At 47.7% G+C, this 20,617-nt stretch overlaps 1 protein-coding gene across 1 annotated transcript in view; it reads right to left on the bottom strand.

The window, feature by feature from the left end:
- Nucleotides 1–11,168: 11,168 nt before the first annotated feature.
- Alpk2 (alpha kinase 2) overlaps nt 11,169–20,617 on the bottom strand; it is a 112,873-nt gene continuing 103,424 nt past the window's right edge. Inside the window, exons 14-15 of the mRNA XM_050157996.1 lie at nt 20,040–20,088; nt 11,169–12,540 (exon numbers count right to left, since the gene is read on the bottom strand). Coding sequence (XP_050013953.1) covers nt 12,324–12,540; nt 20,040–20,088 — 266 coding nt within the window. The 3' untranslated portion in view covers nt 11,169–12,323. The remainder of the gene's footprint in view (nt 12,541–20,039; nt 20,089–20,617) is intronic.

Genomic DNA, 20,617 nt, shown 5'->3' with positions numbered 1-20,617 from the left:
TGGAGTTCTCCTTTCTCAGATGACTCTAGCTTGTGTCAGGTTAAGAAGAAAAACTAACCAACACATGGGGTTATACAAACCACGGGCTGATGGGCAATACATTAAGGCACGGGAGCCTCTTCCTTCCATCATGAAAAAACAAAAACAAAACCTGTCTGTTGCTTCACTTCCTTCAGACATTCCATGTTTGATTTTTACAATTTTAACCAATTATCAGGCTGATGACTGGATCTGCATGCTAGAGCCTTCTTATGTTCCGCTAGTTAGCATCAGAAACCCACGTATAAACTGTGTGGGAGCTGCCAGAGCAAACCTGAACACTTTAAGCCTTTCTGTTTCGGGGAGAGCGGTGCAGCTGGGTGGTCTGGCTTGGATTGCGTTCTCGGAGAGGCTTCCTCAGTAGAAACCGAAAGTTCTGTCGTGGGCTAACGATCCTCCTGTGACTTGCCTGAGTGGACTAGCGCACGATCAGTCGAATCAACTGAATGGACTAGATCAACCATCAGAAACAAGTCCACTCATCCGTCGGCCATCACTTATCAGATAAGTAGAGAGCGGCTTCGCTGTTCTCAGCCCTGGGGATACTTTTAAGTGGCAAGAGTCTGACATTTTTTTTCTAGGGATAAGCACTCGTTGGGTGGCATTCTACTGGAGCACAGGTCTCTCGGCCCCAACTACACTTACTAAGGAGCCCAGTGAGAAAACTTTGACAGTGGATTCTAAGTTCCCTGCTAGGAAGCACCACAGAAGTATATTCCTAGCAAGCACTCCAAACACTTAAAGGTCGTTTGTAAAAAGAGAAAACAAACAAACAAATAAATAAGGTGTATTTCTATCTGCCCTGTGTGTTTTCCCCATCCATCGCTTCTCTCCTTGCATGGTCAACTGCCAAGAGGGATGGCATACAGTGAAGGACACCCTGTGCAAGGGATGGGTGTGCAACAGTCCCCATGAAGGCTCACATTGCAGAGAAAGCCAAACCATGTAGAACACTCTAACTGAGAAAACTAAAGAAAAGGAACCTCTATGTGGCGGGTAAGGGGGTCAGAAACTGCCCAGACATGGAACAACCATCTTAGTCATCTCCTCAACTGAGGTACATAGCACTGAAGACTCGGAGTCTTCTGGCTGAAAACGGTTCCCAGTTTTGAGGGCAGTGTCCATACTGCTCCATCGTGCTGAGGCTTTAATTAGATGGAACTAACCCGGGAGCATAAAGAAGGGCTTTCTGTATTCCCTTCTACTACGCATGTCTTTCTTGATCACTTTCCACGCTGTTTTTATTTATTCTATTTTTTAAGATTTATTATGTATACAGCCCGCATGTTTGCCTATATGTCCGAAGACAGTGTCAGATCTCATTATAACATGTTTGCGAGCCACCATGTGATTGCTGGAAATCGAACTCAGGGCCTCTGGAAGAGTAGTCAGTGCTCTTAATCTCTGAGCCATCTCTCCAGCCCTCCTTCTTGTTTTTAGGAAACAGGTTCTCTCACTGAACCTGGAATTCACCTATGAATGGCCAGCAAGCTCCAGTCTCCCCAGTACTGGGATTATAGGCACGCACTACTGTGCCCAGCTTTTTTGTGGAGGTTCTGGGGAATCAAACTCAAGTCCTCACGCTGGGGCAGCAAGCCCTCTACTGACTGAGACATCTCCCCAGCTCTCGTATCTCCCACTTTAAAGATACTATTTGCACAGCCCTGCTGCTACACATCTCTGACGATAGCATTCTGCCCACATCTGCTTTCATCTCCCTGCCCCAAGGAAGATATGGCCAGCAGTTTCCAGGCAACCGTTCCTGGGGATGCATGCTGAGTGACTCCTAGTGATGTTTGCAAGAAGAAAGGGGCCACTTAGATGTGTTACTTAAAATCATGATCAGCCTGGAGAGGCATCTGAGAAGGCGGGCGGTCACACTAATTTGTTTTCTTCTCAGGAAACCGGGTCACTTGAGTCTCGAGTTTTGACTTTGTGGATCACACTCGTGAGTCCTGAGTCCATCCATCTCAGTACAGTGTGCTCCTTAAACACGACAATCACCACTCAGGGCCTCTCTTCCCTTCATCCATCTCCGGGGGAGTCACCATGTACCAATCAATGGCTCATGCAGCCACTCTTATGAACCCTTCTAAAGTCTGTAAAATGTTACAGTTGTAACTTCCTAGAGGAGGATAACAGAAGGCTCGAATTAGAAACCAGCTCACTCTTCATTCTGACAAGGAAATTGAAGTCCAGGGATTCTAGAATTTGCTAGGATAACATCCCGAGCCCTAGCTTCCTCACTCACTTGGGGAGCAACGTGGCTTCTGTAGTTACTGTGTATCAGGTATTGTACTGGGCCATTGTTTAGGGCTCCCACGTCACATCTTCTAAACTGTTGCTTTTACTTTGTGATTGGCCAGCTTAATGACCAGCTGGGACTCTGCTGAGGGCTCGGAGGACGATGCTGTCTGTCTTTTAGTGATTTGTGATGGATTTTAATTTCCCAGAGGAGGTGGGAAGAATGTAAGCTGCCTGGGTTGACCGTGCACTTGTAGGACTGGTTCACCGGGTTCTTTCCTTCATGGCTGCCTCTTCCCAGTTATCAAAAAGCCGATTACCAAGTCCCCAGTTGAACTCCTCACTGCCCCTTTTCAGATAATCCATCCTACAGACAGCTACTAAGGCAAGCCCACAATAGACACCACCAATAGACAGGTGGGGCATCAACTCTCTTCTCTTAGGTCTCCAACTGCCTTCTACGCTTCATGCTTGAAAAGGAAAGGGGCCAAACACACACAAGCTCACAGAAATGTAGCTGACCGCTTGTGAATCTATTTAAGAGAGAAAGAAACATTTCTCAGAAGAAAGATCGATGTGGCATGAATTTATTGTGTCCTTGGGATACTGCACCAGGGGTGTAGATGAGCAAGCAAACCCAGTTTGAAGACCTCACTCATTTAGTCTACTGTCACTCAACCACATGATCCTCCTCACTGCCAGGCAGCGTTTGCATCACCGGACACTGATAATTTGAAGGTGAGATGATCTCCCAGAGTCTTCTTGTGGTCTCTCTGGTGAGGACACAGACAGAGCAGTAAGATCTTGGAAGTGAGCGTGACACCATTGGGCTTAAGAAAAGGATAGCATCTATGGCTAGAGAGAAAGGCAAGAACAAGAGCTGGGGTTTAGCGAGAGTTCTTGTTCAGAGTGCACAGAGCCTAGACCAGTCTCCCCAGCATCACTGTGCAAGACTTTGAGCTGGGGTAGCTCTTGCTGGAGTGCTTGATCATAGCGCCCAAAGCTCGGATCAGCTCCCAGCACCGTGCAAGTGCCTGTAATCCCAGCATTTGGGTGTAGAGTGGGGGCATCTCAAAGTCAAGGGCATCTTTGACTTCATAAGGAGTTCAAGACCAGCCTGGTTACATGAGACACATGGAGGGCAGTTAGGACAGGAGTGGGGTGTTCCAGTCCTTCTGTTGCTCCAGCTGCCATCCGGTGACTGTAGCAAGGAAAGCCCCAAGGTTTCTACTGCGACAGAGGCTAAATTCAAGTTTCTAAAGCATTCTCCAAGATTCCCGGAGGACCGCTGAAGTATATAACTCTGAGATGTGTGTGTATCTGTGTGTGTGTGCGTGTGTGTGTGTGTGTGTGTGTGTGTGTTACCAGGAGAGGGCAGTCTGGACCTGGAGTTCCAAAAGTAGCAAGCAAACTTTATTTGAACAAGGCAATAGAAAAAAATCTGGTTATACTGAAAGAGAGGAGCAGGTCACACGAGGGAAGAAACTTAGCGCTCACAGTTACTACCTGTGGTCTCCTACCGTAAAGTCTGATGGAAGAAGAAATTGATTATTCAGGAACGCAGTTTGAGTGGTTCTCCATTTAGACTGACAGATTAGGTTGTATAATAATTTTTTTACAGGTTCCTTTCCCACAGTGCATCAGATTTCAATCATATGCACACCTGATTGTGCAGGTATAAGATGGTAAATTCTATCCAAGAGTCCTCCTTAAGGAAATGTTTTTAGCTTACTATGTGTGTACCCCAAACCAGTTCAGACTGGATCAGACTTTCCGGTCTTTTACTCAGACACAAGGAAAGTACTATTAGATAGAATCTAAGTTTTTCAGGGAGGGGCAATGAGCGAGCAGTTCATTAAGTTGCTAGCAGGTTAATAAGGTTCATGTTTAGGTGGTGTGTGAGTGCGTGTGTAGCTTGTCCGGGTCAGAGTCTCAAGGGACCAAGTGCATTGTTAGAAAAAGAATGCACACGCAGCCCAAACCGAGTAGGATCCCAGGTTGCAGAACTATTTCCTGTGCTTGCCTGCTTCATGGTGGCACACATGGAGACCTGATTCTCAAGCTGTGTGTGTGGCTCGTGCTAGGGCACTTGCTTAGCATAGCTGACGCCCCAAGTTTGGTTCTCAGCATGGCAACAGAAAGAACTTTGATCTCTCAAAGGAGCTGGGTAAAAATGCCTTCAGAATCTAATCCAGTTGGTATTTTTTCTTCTTCCGATTTTGTTTTAAACCAGAAAAAGTCAGAGTTCTGATCTGGGCCAAGGGGCTCTACTTGCAAACTTGAGCCTGGGGTGGCACATCTCTTAGGACACTGCCCCCTAGTGGTAGAATGGGTCCCTGTCCATCATAGCTGCTGTGTTGGGATGAGATTTCAGGTTTGCCAGCAAAGAGATTACATTTGAGCGTCCCTTGGCAGCAGAATCCGGCCTAATTTTGATAAAGTGCATTTTTCAAAGGCCTGGGAGAGAGAGGAAAAAGAATGAGGGGGATTGTTCCATGGAGCGCCTGTTGACCCATTAAATACGGCAGACAAGAACTAACCCTGTTCTACCTGCACAACAAGGTTCTTGCTTTTCATTTTTCTGGCACATTCGGGCCAGGGAAGAGCTAATTAAATGCCTTCCCTGTTCTTAGGACGGCCCGTGTCTGCCACAGCCCATCTCGCCCTGCTTTTCTGCTTGACTTCACACTGGTTTGGATACAAAAGTGGATTCTTTTCCGCTTACTCGGATGTGCCAGCTACCGTATTCCTAGCCTGATATTTCTAGTGGCTGAGATTTTTCTAGTGTCTCCAATGTCTCTGAGAGAGCTCGGTGCATCTCAGACTGGGCCCTTTTTCCAGCTCGAGCCGATGATGCACCCGGTGTCCTCAGGTGCAGGAAGGGCAGCTTTGAGTCCCCAAAGACGTAATTCTAAACCACCGCCTAAAGGTATTGACGGGGGGGGGGGGGGGGGCTGTCAATTTTTGTTCATGAGAAGAAAACCTTTTTTTTTTTTTTTTTGGTTTTTTGAGACAGGGTTTCTCTGTGGCTTTGGAGCCTGTCCTGGAACTAGCTCTTGTAGACCAGGCTGTTCTCGAATTCACAGAGATCCGCCTGCCTCTGTCTCCCGAGTGCTGGGATTAAAGGCGTGCACCACCATCGCCCAGCTGAAAACCTTTTTCTTTGATGGCCTCAAGGGATCTGTTTTTAGAGCAATGTTTCTCAAGCAATGGCTACGTGCAAGGCAATGAGCTTGGGCAAGGGTTTTGTCAGGGGTCACTCGGCAAACTAGAACATTTGGTGTCCCGCTTCCAACAGCGAGAGCAAAACTACCCCGAGGGCCCAGATTTGGGCCGGGCAGGGAGTGGGCACAGAAGAAGAGGCAGGGGACAGGGGACAGACAACACGTGGGCAAGAGCTAGGCTTTCTCCTAGCTGCACCAGCAGCACCTGAGAGCTTCTGGAGGTGAAAATCATCTGGCCCAGCTGCCCCATGAGGTCAGAAGAGAGGCTAAGAGCTAGCAGCGGATATTCCCAACCCTCCCCAGGCCCCGATGCAGACCCAGGCTGGGAACCTCAGTGTTTCCCCTAATGTTCTCATTAGTGTTAAATGAGGGTTCAATCAGCCAGTTTATTCTGCCTCAGAATAAAGTACAGTGAGTGTGTCCTTAGATGCTCCAAATTGGCATCATCTGGGGAGCTTCTAGAAACCTCCACGCCCTGGGCCAGCCGCAAGAGCTATGGCGGGGTCAGGTGAAGCACACTTGCCGTTTCCACGTGAGCCAGGACTGAGCTTGGGACAGGAAGGGTGGTATTTTGGAAGCCCCTTTGCTTTGCCCTGTTAGGGGAACTTAACTTACAAACCAGAGCACTTTACACTAAAGTGTGCTAAGACATAAGTGATCTAGATAAAACGGAGCTTTAACTGTTCTCCCGTAACAAAAGTCCAGAGAGCAAGCACCTCCGACCAGCAGCATGAGGCAGAGAAAGCAAACACTGTACTCTCCAAAGGTCCTGTATATCAACCAGGGCCAGGGCTAGGTTGGCTAGGTTTAGTTTTTCTAGAACCGAGCCCAGTTCCCCAACCAATCAGCCAAGACCAAATCTTCCCCAATTCTGTTCCTCCTTTCTCCTCACTCTTGGGACACGCTCCCTGCAGCCACATAAACTTGTTTGTTGTTGCCCAAGGATGTTTTGAATTTTGCTGCCTAAGATGGGCTTTGAGATTGTCAAAGGGTTCTTCCTTTTCTTCTTCCTACTAGTCCATTGCCTTCCCTGATGTTCTGCTCAAAATACATCTCCTTCAGAAAGACGGGAAACGGAAGAGGGGCGGGACACTACAAGGGTTGCTGACCAAAGTTCCACTTACCTCGAAGCAGCAAAGTCAGTGATGCCCACAGCCCTGCCACCGTTCCTCGGATGTTTTCAGGAGGTGGGACGTCCTTGGTGCTTCCGGTGAGTTTGGGGCAGGAGGCAAAATAACAAAAACCTCAGTTGGCTAGAGCCAATAAGGCTGGGGGCCTGGGACAAATGTGGCGTGTTCTACAGCATGGGAAACAGTATGAAATGACTTCAAACCTGAACCTTGAGAAAAATGACCGCAGAAACCCATTATACGACCCTTTCTTAAATGTCCACACTAGTGAAAATGTAGCTAATCTACAGTTACAAGCCACCGAGGGGGTCTTTATCATTTCTCCCAGAGAAAGTAGGATGATAGGTGAAACTTGTTGCTGCATTACGAACGAGATCCGGGTATTTGTAGCTTTGTAGTCCTTCCCAAGCTAAAAACGGTTAAAATCTAGTCGTTACGGCAGTGATTTGTGGTTGTGGAATGCCATCCTGAGTCCCTTCTTTCCATATGTGAATTAATATTCGCATATTATTCGCAGGATAGCTGTGGTTCTTTCCATTCATTCCATGGAATTCAGAAAGATTCGGTTACTCTTACGCAGCTATCAGTGTTAAAAATGGAGCCGGGACCCCAGCTGGCTCAGAGCTGAGGTGGTGTTCTGTGTGGTGCCTTAGGGCTTTACGAAAGATCTGAGTCTAATGATCTCACGGGCAGGATGAAGGGAAACTGGGGGCTTTCATCCTCTCAGAGGGACCTGAAAATGGAGGCTGTACCTCTGCCTCAGGGGGCACCAGCATACGTAAGACAGACATCTTCACGCAGAGAGTCATTGTCCACGAAAGGGTCCTTATTGGAGACATCTCCTAGCATTAGGGTGCCTCTGGAATAAACCAAGAGGCGAGAAAACTTGGAGGAGAGAGAGAATTAAGAAATAAATAAGGGGGCTGGAGAGATGGCTCAGTGGTTAAGAGCACTGGGCTGCTCTTCCAGAGGTCCTGAGTTCGATTCCCAGCAACCACATGGTGGCTCACAACCATCTGTAATGAGATCTGGCACCCTCCTCTGGCATGCGGGCATACATGGAGGCAGAATGTTGTATACATAATAAATAAATCTTAAAAAAAAGAAATAAATTTAAAAAATCTGCATGATGTCTCCTGATAATAAAGGCACTTTACTTAACGCACAGCGTGGGATAGAACAGCCGGAGTCTTAAGTTGGTTCTTGATAGGATGACCGAAGAAGTGGTGACCTGTGAGGAGAGACCTGTGAGGACACTTCCAGACAGAGGGAACGGAAGGCGCAAAGCAGAAGCGCCTAGAGAATGAGACCAGTGTTACTGGAGCCAACGGAAGAAGCCCTGAGGTTAGGTGAGAAAGGTATTTGGGTATACCGGGAGATTTATGATGAGTTTGCCACCTCCTGTGAGGGAGAAGGGAAGCTGTTAAACATCTTGTCACTGGTTTCCTCTGGGTCAGCTGCAGGAGAATGGTACAACTGTGCCGGCAGTCAGAGTCTGAGAACAGTTCTTTTGTTATTGTTTTTCTACGAGGATGCTGAAGTCACACTGTGAGGGCTGAGGCACCCTGGCCCCTGGGATTTGGGGACAGCTATGTCGTGGACTGACGCCTCAGCTTTGAGAAGAGAGTTCCCCAAGACTCAGGATATACCAAATAATGATCTCTCTTTAAAGATGCTAAGAACTAAAGGGGCAAATGAGCTCCATGGGAACCAGGGAACACTCCTAGGAGCCAGACTCCCTTCACCAGGCTAGTTAACCACCAGGTGACACTGGAAGGGGGAGAGGCTTAGGGGCCAACTTTATTTCCTTCCAGCTGGGCCTCTGGCCTGAGCAAAGTGCCCCCCCCCCCGAACCTCAGAATGTGGCATTATTTAGATTTTTTTTTTTTTCTCGAGACAGGGTTTCTCTGTAGTTTTGGAGTCCTGTTTTGGAGCTCTTGAAAACCAGGCTGGTCTCGAACTCACAGAGACCCACCTGCCTCTGCCTCCCGTGCACCACCACTGCCCGGCTATTTAAGAGTACAGACCCCTTTGAAGCTAAGGGTGGTTGGTGTGTCCTGGCCAAGGTGATTGTCCCATCTTTATATTTGTCCCCGAATTTTATAATAAATAGTAAAAGAAATCGCTATAGCCCTGTCAACCTGGAGAAGTAGGATTCCCAGCTACCAGAACCAAGATGCTTCTTACATACGCCTCCTTACAGCGGGGGGTGGGGAGTGGGGGTGCGGGGGTGTGTTTACTATGCCTGGCTACTCCTTAGAAATGAGGCCAGCACCAAAGAAAGTCCTGAAGGCTGCTTACTGCAAGCTGCCACCTTAGCATCCCATGTAGATGGAGAAACACAGAGAGAAAATAGTGGGCTGAGAGGAGACAGAACCTACACCCCTGGACAGAATTGCTTCGATTCATCTAGGCCTCAAGAAGGAAGCCGGACGACTGGCTTTTCACAAGATTCGGGGTGTGCCTTTTGAAAGTCTTGGTGGTACACTGTAAATCCCAGGTGTTAGGAGGAAGAGGCAGTGGAATTGGGGGTTCAAGGTCATTCTCCACTATGCAGCGAGTTCAAGGCCAGCCTGGGCTGAGTAAGACCCTGTCTCAAAAAATGAAGCTATCAGTAAACAAACAAACAAACAAACAAACAAACAAACGCTCTGTGGCCCTTTCCCTCTGGGATCTTTTTGGCCCTCATGAGAAACAGAATTGTTGAAAAATCTTGATTAATTGGCATGATTCGTGTTAGCGTTTACGAATAGCATTGGAGGGGTTATCTGATCCTATGGCTGGAACCGGCAGCCTTCTTGCTTGCCAGCTTCGCTCTCAGAACAAGCAGATCTGCCACGGTGACAGATGAGGACCTGGTGCCTCTCCGATTTTTTAGAACTCATTAAGTCCATGCAGCAACTGTAGGTCTGCGGAGGCGGAGCTCTGCTCCGTTCCCCACGGCACACATGGTCCAGCGGAGCAGAAAGTACACAGAGAAAGCAAACCAGAGCGAGCTTGTTGGCGAGTTCCTCCCATCTGCATCCAGCTGAACACAGGCCCACCGCGCACGCAAAATGCAATGCGTATTTAGAAAAGAGACGACTGTGTGATTAGAGAATAATTGCCACTCTGGCGCATTCTTTTTCATCAGGTTCTATTGAAACCTTTGCTGCGGCGAAGCTCGTTCGAAGCACGTCTGGGAAGGCACAGGTACAATAGACAACAGGCAATACGAGCCAGTCGTCTGTGTGGCCAGCTCTGGGCCTCTCCAGGATAGGGTGCCCACTGGTAAGGAGTCTTCACTTCCCAGCCATCCTCGTTAGTGAGGAGCCTGCTGTGGGAAATACGGGCCTGTTTCCATAGCGCTTTGTTCGTGAGATCTGCCCATCACAGAACTGCATGGTTGAGTCTTTTAGGATGCTAAGTCATGTCTGTTTGTGATCACTGGCAGGTGTCAGAAGCTGCTCTGGGCTCTTTGGACCTCCCTCGTTTGTTGGCTGAGTAGAGCATTTGTTGTATTTATAGCCCTCCTGAGGTTGCATTGTGGGAGAATCAACAGCAACTGGCTTGTTTCAAACTGAACTAAAGCCATAGCGATAGGGTTGGGTATTGTGAGACCCTGGAGCCATGCCTTGGTGCATGTAAGAAAGCCGGCTTCATGCCTGTTCCGTTGTTTGGCTGTGCAGGGGAAACAGCACATAACGGAAGACCGGGTGACCATGTAGCCATGCCAGGTCATCCCCCAGAGCTTTGGCTGGGACAAACCTCACTGTGGTGCCCCTTCTGTCTCTGGGTTGCCAAATATTTGCAAACTGGTAAAATCACACTATAATAAATAATACAGGCACTTTGAAAACAGCGACCTAAGCATCCATGAAAGGAGCCAGGGATCGTTCCACCAAGAAAGTCTCTAGCTCTCCCCTCAAACCAAGATTTTCATGCCAGACAGACAGAAGGCTTCCGAGGACTTTGGCTTCTTGTGTCAAGCCTTTCTATGCTGTTTTAAACACCTATTTTGATATTATTTTTATAATTACAAGTTATTACCCAAGAAAGAGGGATGGTCTGTCAAGAGGGTTCTGGTTGCACCCACATATACATACACACATAGATGAGAGGTGATAGATATGATTGATGGGTAAAATAAACAGGATATATATGTATATTATTATAGATGAATGACAGATTATAGACACAATAATCTATAATAATATAGATAAGTTGTAAATGACCAATTAGATAGGTGATAGACATTACATATGGTAGATAAAAGCTGATAGATAGATGATAGATAGATAGATAGATAGATAGATGGATAGACAGATGATAGGTAGGTAGATAGATAGATAGACCCAATCAAAATATGCCCTGGTCCTTTTTGTTACTGTGGAACTTTCTAAAATGTCACTGTTTGATACACATCTCTAAAATGTCTGTGAACAAGTCAGGCCACAGTCTCTCTCATAGGAGAAAAAGAAAAAAAAAGACGATTTTATCATCAGAAAGTCAGGGGAAGTACCTCGGAAGAAAGATTAGAATTGTACACTGCTTTTAAAAATACAAGATATCAACAAATATTTTCACCTTCAAATCCTTTCTTTAAAAAAAATCAGCTGTGTTCCAATCTTCATCAAATATCTCATGCATAAGAGAAAAGGGTTTTGCTTCACATTGGTTTGATGGACCCCAAGGTCTTGTTCTAATCCCTCACCCACTGAGCTATAATCCCAGCCCGTATTACTCTCTCTCTTTGAGGCAGGGGCTCACCAAGTTATCCATACTGACCTTGAACTTTCCATCCTCCTGCTAGGGTGATGAGTCTCTGCCACCAGGCCCAGCAGAGAACAGTGTTTTAAAGCTAAAGAAGCCAGGAGCCTTCTATTGAAAGGCAGCTGTCAGAGAAGACTGCAGGCGCATCCACCAAGCTTCTGCCCTTCCCAGAATTCCACGGGGAAGGAGGTGTGGCCTAGAGGAGACCCGTGAGGACTAAGACAGTACAGGATCCCTGCAGTGGTTGCACCCTGCCTAACTAGCACCCCAGGGAGACCACATTTAGAAAGGGACAGAACCTCAGTTGTAAGACGAGGAAACACAGATGCAAATGTTGAGTGTTACAGCAAACCTGTTAGGACACTTCTAAATTACAAAATCTTGGAGGAATGCGGAAAAAGCACAGATTCTAAGTGGCTATGATGACCTGTACACCTTACCCTGATTGCTTAAGTATGAATTTATTGAAACAGAACACTGTGCCAGGCTGTGTGAATTGTGCTTGGAGATGCCCTCGCACTTGGGAAGCCACTCCCAGCAACAATAGCTAGCTAGCATAGGTGACATCTGACATTCATGATTTCAGAAACGTCCAGAAATCCTGAGGTGAGAAGACAAGGTGGGAAGGGTTTTGACGGTGGACAGTTGCCAGGCAGCATGGCACTCTTGACAACAAACCACGTGCAACACGCAAGTAGACACACGACAAAAGGCGGACTGTCTTTAAGGCTGACAACAGAACTGACGGGTCTCCCAACACAGAGATCCATTCCAAAGTCAGTTTGGCAGACGGGCAAGTGGTAGTGGGCTGGGGAGGACCGGGACATGCTCTGCAGGCTGCAGGTTCGTGTCCCGTGCGTCTGCAGGTGTCCACATGCAAGCCTGTGTGCTGCTGGCAGGTGGTCACTGGTTCCTAAGGGATGAGAGACGCTAGCTAGGCTTTCTTTTCTGTGGGCGTCCCCGGCTCCGGCGTCTTCACGGATGCCGGGTTTGTCTGCGCTCTGCCTCTCCCGATGCTTGTTTTCTTTGGCTTCTGGCTATTGTTTTGGAGGGATTTCAGCCCCAGCATCTTACAGTACTTGTTACACTGGTGCAGTGCTTTGAACTGATCGATGAAGGTCATAGAGCAGTTGCCCTTGAATCCCTTGTACCTGTATGTGGGTGTGAAAAGAAACCACTTAGAGAGAAGACATTTTACCAGTTTCAAAAGACATATCTGAAAGAGAAATTAATGGTGCGTAGAAAATATATTTGTTCCTATTCCCGGTAAGAACAACCACATGGCTGACAGTTAAAAGAAAAAGGGGGGGGGGGCACCGGAGAAAATGCCTCTTACCCACCTGGCCACATAGTAGATGGCACATCGTAAAGATTCAGTTCCTGGCCATGGATGGTTACAGCTACCGATCCTGGCACCGCTGTGACTGACAGGGCCCTCCAGCAGGAAGAATGCTGGAGGGTCAGTGACAGACAAGCAGACAGGCATGAGGGTATGCCTGGAATATAGAGCTACTGACCTGATGTTTTAGAATTCAGTGCAAAACAAAAAAAAAATGTTCAAAACGTATTGAGAATTTTGAGACAGGAACGGCAGATAAAACAAGACAGCACTTTCCTGAACGTGGACCCAGGAACTGCACATCCACGGCTGGGTGTGAGTGTGAGGCCAAAGAGAAGCCACTGCTTTTCCTAGGTGATGCGCACCATGTTTTACACTTTCGGGGCTGTGAAAGCCTTCCCTGCTCCCTGCTGCCTTGGTGTAGGCCTGCAGCTCCATCCTGACAGGTGTGCTACAGTCCGCTTGCCCCTCCTCCTCTCTGCTTCCAGGAGGCCATTTCCTTAGGAGATGCAGCTGCTCTCCAAAGGACACGTGCACTTTGCTGAAGAAAAAGCCAACCAAACGCAGCAATTGAGTGTGTCAGAGCAGGGACTCCCACGGCTAAACCCGTCAGCTTTCCATCTCTAGCGTCCTCTGCAGAAGACTCCAGAAAAGGTCAAATGCTAGTCTGTGAACACTTCCTGTTTGCCAGAGCATCCCCCACCGTGTGTGTGTGTGTGTGTGTGTGTGTGTGTGTGTGTGTGTGTGTGTGTTGGGGAGACAACCCAGGGCACACGTATGCAGACACAGTAGAAACCAGAACTTGACTGCCTCTGGATAGAGTGTCACCCACACAAGTCGTGGTAAAGGCAGCCTTGCACAGTCTGGGACATGCTTCTCAGCACCCAACCTCCGCAAAGCTTGGGCTGTAGGGCAGGCTCCATGGAACCTCCTGAACCCTTTCCTCAGCATGAGAATGGATCTTTCACCTCTGTCTCTGTGTGTCCTGAGGAGCTGACCCACACCGTAGAATCAGGAGTACATATCGACATCTCTCCACGGGTGCCACCTCTCCCCAGACACTGTTTTACATCCAAGGTCCCCGTCCAGAGCAGGCTTTTACTATGACTGTTCAAAGAACGAGTAAACAGACCCCAGCCCTACCAGCAGGGCTCTTTGATCTCAGCCCAGATGGGTTTCCACATCACATTTCCGAATTTCTCTGTCTCTGTTTGCTTTTATAATAACAAAACAAGCAACGCTAACCAGATGCAATGCATAAAGAAAAAGACTTTATTTAGCTAGAGATTCCAAATGTGGCCTCCACATCCTGGTGAGAGCCATTGGCTACGCTGCAGTATGGTGGAGAGATGGCCAAGTGCAGAAGGGGCCAAGTGTGTGCCGTGGCCTTGGGTTGTGGCACCTCATTCCATAAGACCAACATCAATCTTTTCCTATTGTTTTCCCATGATCAGCAGACCCCACGGCTCAACAGTTCTACAGTTTTGCTCACTAAAGACAAAGCTTCAAGCACACGAACCTCCAGGCTGGATGCTCCAACCAGAGCACACTTTGAAGTTGGACTCAGGCAATGCTGAACCCTTCCACAGCTTTACCAGAGGTACGCGCGTTTTTTAGGTTTTGCCACCCGGTGTCTACAGAATTCAGAGTCTTTCTCTTCTCTAAATTTGGTCCCTGTCTCAACTTGGATGTTGGGCTTTGCCCTGTTGTTCTTTCCAACTGGCAACCATTATTGTGAAATGGTTTTTGCCTGGGAAGGAAAATGCAGCAAGGTCCATATGTTTCTAGACCAATTAACCACACATGTATTCAGAGGACGCAAGTCTAATTTCACCAAGCTGTCATCTACCCAAGCAATAGGAAACAGCCCTCAGTTTATGACCTGATGTGCAAGCCACATACACCATCTGCTGCCCTCGGGCTCGGTGGAAACTACCGATCTAGGCTTTCGTGACCTCGTTCCAATGTGAACCCAGATGCGGAAACCCATGGCTACCGCTCCTGTTATTTAGAGATGCAGATAACCAAAGAGTTCTGTCCTTCCAAGAAGCTCAGGGGTGATATTATTTGTAAATAGTGGCTACTGTAGATCTAATGACTTAGGATGAGATCCCAGCATTACTGGTATTTACATATGAAGCAGAGAAAAGAGAGAGGCGCATGAGAAACCTATATGATGTCTGAGGCAGAGTTCTAGTGATTCAACTACAAATAAGAAACCATTAAGAAATAACAGTCAAGCACCGGAAGGCAGAAGACAGGCATGAAACAGACTCCAGGCGGAACTAGATCTGCTGTGAGAGTTAATCTTGGTCGCCAACTTGGTGGCATCTAGAACGACCTAGGAGAAGGGACCGCTGGGCAGGCGTGTGGGGGGTCATTTTAAATTAATTGAGATTGGAAGACTGTCCTCTATGAAAGGTACCATTCCCTGCGCTTGGCTCCTGAGCGCGTGAGAGCAGGTGTTTCATCCCTCCTTCCTTCTGCTTCCTCATCAGAACACACCCTTGAACCATGAGCCAAAATAAACCTCCCTTAAGTGGCCTTTGTCAGAGTATTGTATCGCAGCAACAGAAAGACAAAAACAAAAGCTAAGACACCTCCTGGTCCCTCTCAGGCTTTCAGCCTCCAGAGCTATGAAACCGTAAACTCTTGCAATTTTAAACATTTGCATTTGTGGCATTTGTGGCCTAAGAATCTAGCACAGTGGGATTAGGAACTTTGTATTAGACACACACACACACACACACACACACAATTTTCAGCTTTAGAAACCTTAGCTTTGCTAAATTTTACTTATTGGATCTTTGCTTTTTAAACTCCAGTTATAATCATTTCTGAGTTGACTCCACCTGGCCTTCCACACAAAACATACAAGATAGTTCCTCAGAGCCACTGTTTGTAAGACTTCTGGGCAGGGGCCAGAAGAACACCATGCTACTTCTATCTGGGGAGAAATGTGTTCTGTCGGGCTCTGCTGGGACCTGGAGGTCCAAGCACACGCACAGCTCACTGCTACAAAGGCTTCTTGCCAAAATGTAAGGTGAAGGCTTTTCCCTTGCAAACCTCCAAGCATCCTGGGTGGTGAGAGTCTCTCAAATGTGGTTTTCCATATCAGGAATGCCTGACAATTCCGTGCCCCCTTACACCTGGTTGTTCTTCCTTCCGAAGGTAGACAGGCACCTCCTGGCAGGCAGCCATACTGAGAGGTGCCCTTGGTAGCTAGTCATAACCATCTCATTTGGCCACAGCGAGTACTGAAGGCAAGTTCTGCTCAGAGTCCCCCTCTTTGTTTCACTTCCATCTAACCATGTGACTAGAGCCTTTTTTTAAAAACCCAGAGAGATTATAGCCTCTGCTGCCCTCTAGTGGCTAAATCATGAACACACCCCCTCCACTTTCTCCTTGGGACTCCACTGCCTAGAGAGATGCTTGCAGGGCCCCTGGTAACCAGTACAGATCTGTTCCCTTTGCGTGGCTTGGTTGAGTTTCCAAATCCCCAGTTGTCAGATTGAGTATCTTTCTTTGTCTCTCTAAGAGAACTCTAGGTGGCTGAGGAATTCAACTCAGAGATGTAATCCAAGAGCCAGGCTCTCCAGTCTATCTGGAGGGTGGACGACACCTCCAGACACAATCATGGGATAGCCCAGGAGGACTGTGGCAGCGCTGTTTTCAGAAGCATGCCGAATGAAACTTGCAATGAGCAGATCATAACGGTTCCTTATTTTACGAGATTATGAATAGATTATTTATTCGCCAAACAGCATCTCAGTCTTCACTTGAATATCTCTGACTTCATTACAGAACAAGACAGGTTGCATTTATTGGGGTGTGAGATAAATAAATGTGCAGGTGGAGACATAAGGATATGCACATGTATGCATGCATGTGTATATAAACGCACGCACTGTATGGAGGACAGAGCACAATCTCAGTGTCGTTCTTCAGGTGTCAATCACCTCCTTTTTTTCTTTTGAGGCAAGGTTTCCAACTGGCCTGACCAACTGGAATAGAGCTTCCTGTCCCTGCCACCTCCTCCTGTTACTGGAATAACAAGTGCAAGCCATTGTGTCTGACTATTTACATATATATTATATATATATATATTATATACGTGTGTGTGCCTGTGTGCATGTGAATTCTTAGACCTGAGCCTAAGTCCTCAGGCTTGCTGACACTTCGCCAGTTTAGCCATTTCCCCTTCAGCCCCGCAGCCTGGAAGTGTCTTGAAATGACACAGGGCTCCACATCTTAGGACCGTGTCCTTCTCTACAGCCAAAGACTGCCAGGGGACCAGCCTCCCACAGAATTCACAACTCTCTGTCTCCAGGCTTTTCATCCATAAGCTTGTTCAGAATAGAGAAACTGTGTCTAATGGATCCTCATTCAGCCAGCTCCTCCCTTGTACTCGGAAAGTCTGACACCCCCTCTTTCTTTCCCCTGTTCCTTGGCACTCAGTGTGAACGGTTTCATCCGATCTGCAGAGCATCTTTGAGTCTGAACCCTTTCCCAGTGGGCTACCATTGTTCCTCCGTCCATTTGCAGCTTTTGGCTTTGAGGGGAACATTTCTTCAAACAGATCTTGCTTTCTAGCATGTGAGATAAACTCCTGCACATCAAGGGTGCGTAACCCCCACCCCGTGTACCCACCCCTTCATGCAGAGAATGCTGCTGGTCCTCCCCTCCCCTCCCCAGATCACTGCTGGCTCAGCCCTGCTCCAGAGGGAAGGGGGGCCTGGGAATCTAGGTGGTGGGTATGGTCACAGTTCCCTTGGAGAATAAGGATGTGTAAGGAAGCCCTAACACCCCTCATCCTCTGAGCGATTTCCCGTTTATTGGCTTTTCAAATCAAGCTTCTAAAATACAGTTTTGTTTTGTTTTTTAATGTGTGACTTTTCTTTAAGCTTGTAAAGAAAACTTTAAAACCCGGACAAGCTGATCTAGAGTCCTTTCGAACACTGCAGAATTCCCTTCCCACCTCTCCCTGGGTGGGAAAGCAGTCGTAAGTGCCACTTTGCAGGCAGCGTTCTGCCCTTGGCTCCAGCCATCCTCTCTGCTAATGGGCCTTGGGCAGCTGTCCCAGGCTAGAAAAGTAACATAAATGCTGAGAACAAAACCAAGGGCTTAGATTTCTTTTTAAATTAGGAGGGGGAGTGTCGCTCCGAGCTCTCTCATTCCTGGAAGCCACTGACATGCTTCACAGGATGCCGTAAATCACCAGCCTCTTGTGCTCACTTTGGTTTGGGGACTTCTCGAGCCGGTTTGGTTTAGTAGGAGGTTGTGCTAAGCCAGCAGTTCTCAACCTGTGGGTCGTGACCCCCTCAGGGGTCACATATCAGATGTTTACATTATGGTTCATAACAGTAGCAAACTTACAGTTATGAAGTAGCAACAAAAATAATTTTATGGTTGCGGGGGGTTACTACAGCATGAGGAACTGTTCCAAAGGGCCTCAGCAGCGGGAAGGTTGAGAACCACTGCTTTCGGTGATGCTGTGCAATTTTGTGTATCCTGGCAACAGGCAGGGGTGAGCAGGAGTAGGGAGTTCTGTTGAGCCAACATCGGTGACAGGGTCTGGAGGTAGATTAGCCAGAGGGATCCTCAGCAAACCATAGGGACCCCAGGCTGATGGGCAGGCAAGCCAGGTCTGGCTGAAATGGAATTTGTCTTGTTCTACAGATAACAGCGAGTCTTAAGAGAAGATTCCACTTGGGAAAGTGCTCTGACAACCAAAGGCCTTCACAGGTAGGGTACCACAGGTTACGGGAACATTCACCCAGGGAGGACGCTGAAGTGAACAGCTTTTTAACATCAGACACAAGATGTCACAAACAGGAGAAAACTGAGCCTACCCAGCCACCCTGCTCATCAGACAGACATACGGAGCCATGAGCCACACTACCACCAAGAGAAGAAGAGGTAAAGGGCCTGGCCCAGATTTGGACCAAGGCTCTCTCAAAAGCTCCTGCCTTCCCCACAACATCATAACCTCTCTGGCACATTCTATTTGCAAGCCCAACGTCACGACCAAATGCCGGGAAGCCTACAGCAACCAGGCCTCCATCTGGTGCCGTGAGATGAGTGTGAGAGACGGTTCCATCACAAGAGCTCACCTCACAGAGCCGGCTTCCAAAAGGAAGACACCAGGTGAGAGAGATCCAGACCGCGTCCTGGTTGTAAGTAAATTGGAGAGCCCGGGGCTATCACAACTTCATGAATCAAACCTGTGGTTTTCGTTACTTTTTCTCGCTGCTATGGCAAAACTCTTGACAAAAAGCAACCTATGGAGGGAGGGTGATCTTGGCTCCCAGTTTATAGGGCACAGCCCATCAAGGCATGTGGCTGGGGCAGGTGGCAGAAGAGTGAAACCGCTGGCCACATTGTATCCACGGTCGGGAAGAGAGGTGAGTGCGGGAGCGCAGCTCGTGCTCTCCTTTCTGATCTGCATGGGAAGGCACCGCCCACTTTCAGGATAGGATTCCCACCTTCAAATGTGCACCGTGGCGTGGACACGTGTTCTCTCTCTCTCTCTCTCTCTCTCTATATATATATATATATATATATATACATACATACATATATACATATATACATATATATATGATATGTGCACACACACACAGAATACATTTAAAAATATTTTTTGAAGAAGTCACGAATAGCCGCTTTCTCTTCGGAGGGGCCCAGGTGAAGCAGCAAAATGAGACAGTTTGTTAAGAGCCTGGCTAATAGTCGCAGTGTCACCTGAGTGGACAACTGAGCAGACCAGCATCCTTGCGTTCAACCAGGGAAGGAAAACCAACAGCACTGGTACCCAGTCACAGGCATTTGAATGGCTCCTGTGCTCCCGGGCAGGCAGCTGGGAAGTTAGCTAGACAGCCAGGGATGCAAGCTTCTGTAATAATCTCTCGTGCCGGCGAGCCACCAGAAGGATTTTTGGGGAGGGAAATGGACTAATCATAAACACGTAAAACTTATTGGGCTCAGTTGCAAAAACCAAAACAACAAAAGCTTTCAATAGAGACGATGGTAAGTGTAGAAACTGGAGGTTTTGGGTTGAAAGACATCCCAGTGATGCCAGAATACTTTCTCACCAGGACACTCTTGCCTCAAAGTTAGGAAGCAATGTGTTTCCCCCCGAGAACAAAGTCCATAAATATTTTATGTAAGTAAAAGAAATGAATTGAACTCATTCCCAAGACCATTTGTCATCCACAGTAAAGACAAGAAATCCACTGGGTCCACATTAGCCAAGCAGCGTTTGCCGAAACCCAATGAGAAATGACACCTACTTCACTTTTTCCTACTCACCCTTTAGCTAGTGTTGCTATGCCAACGTCAGTTAACTTCATCCCCACACCTGTGGAGAAAAGACAGCATTGTTAAAGGGAGCACGAGAAGGATTGGTCAGGGGCTCTCCCAGGCTGGATGGGTCCATGTGTATTCACCTCCCGGTTTCTACCCCCAGAGCCTCGGGAGACTCACAGTCCTCCTGCCCTGTGCCTGGTGTGGGGAGTAATGATGGGGAGGGCAGACCTGTGACTTGGGCAGCAGTCCCCAGGGCAGACCTCCTTCAGACTTATCCTTGCCCCAGGATGGAGCAGGGACTCGGTTGCTCTCTGATGAATTTGAGACTAGGTACTTTCCCCATGAGTTTTCTCACAAGAAATTATGTCTCTTGAACTTACATCTGGTCCCCTGTTCTTCACTGAAAGTGGAAATCCTTAAATAGGGGGAAGCGTGGGCATGGACCGCCTTGGTCAATGGCAAAAATAAGCAAGTTCAAGGCAACATATTCACAGGCAAACTCCACATCCACAATTCTCACTTCCACTAAGACAGTTTCCTATCATTCGCTGAAGAATTTCCAGATCCTAGGAAACATTCAC

Source organism: Alexandromys fortis, unplaced genomic scaffold, assembly GCF_014885135.2.
Source record: "Alexandromys fortis isolate MF-2015 unplaced genomic scaffold, M_Fortis_MF-2015_v1.1 scaffold_94, whole genome shotgun sequence".
In the NCBI taxonomy this organism is placed as follows: Eukaryota; Metazoa; Chordata; class Mammalia; order Rodentia; family Cricetidae; genus Alexandromys; species Alexandromys fortis.
The sequence above is the reverse complement of the archived record's forward strand: the minus strand, read 5'-3'. Positions and strand labels throughout refer to the sequence as shown.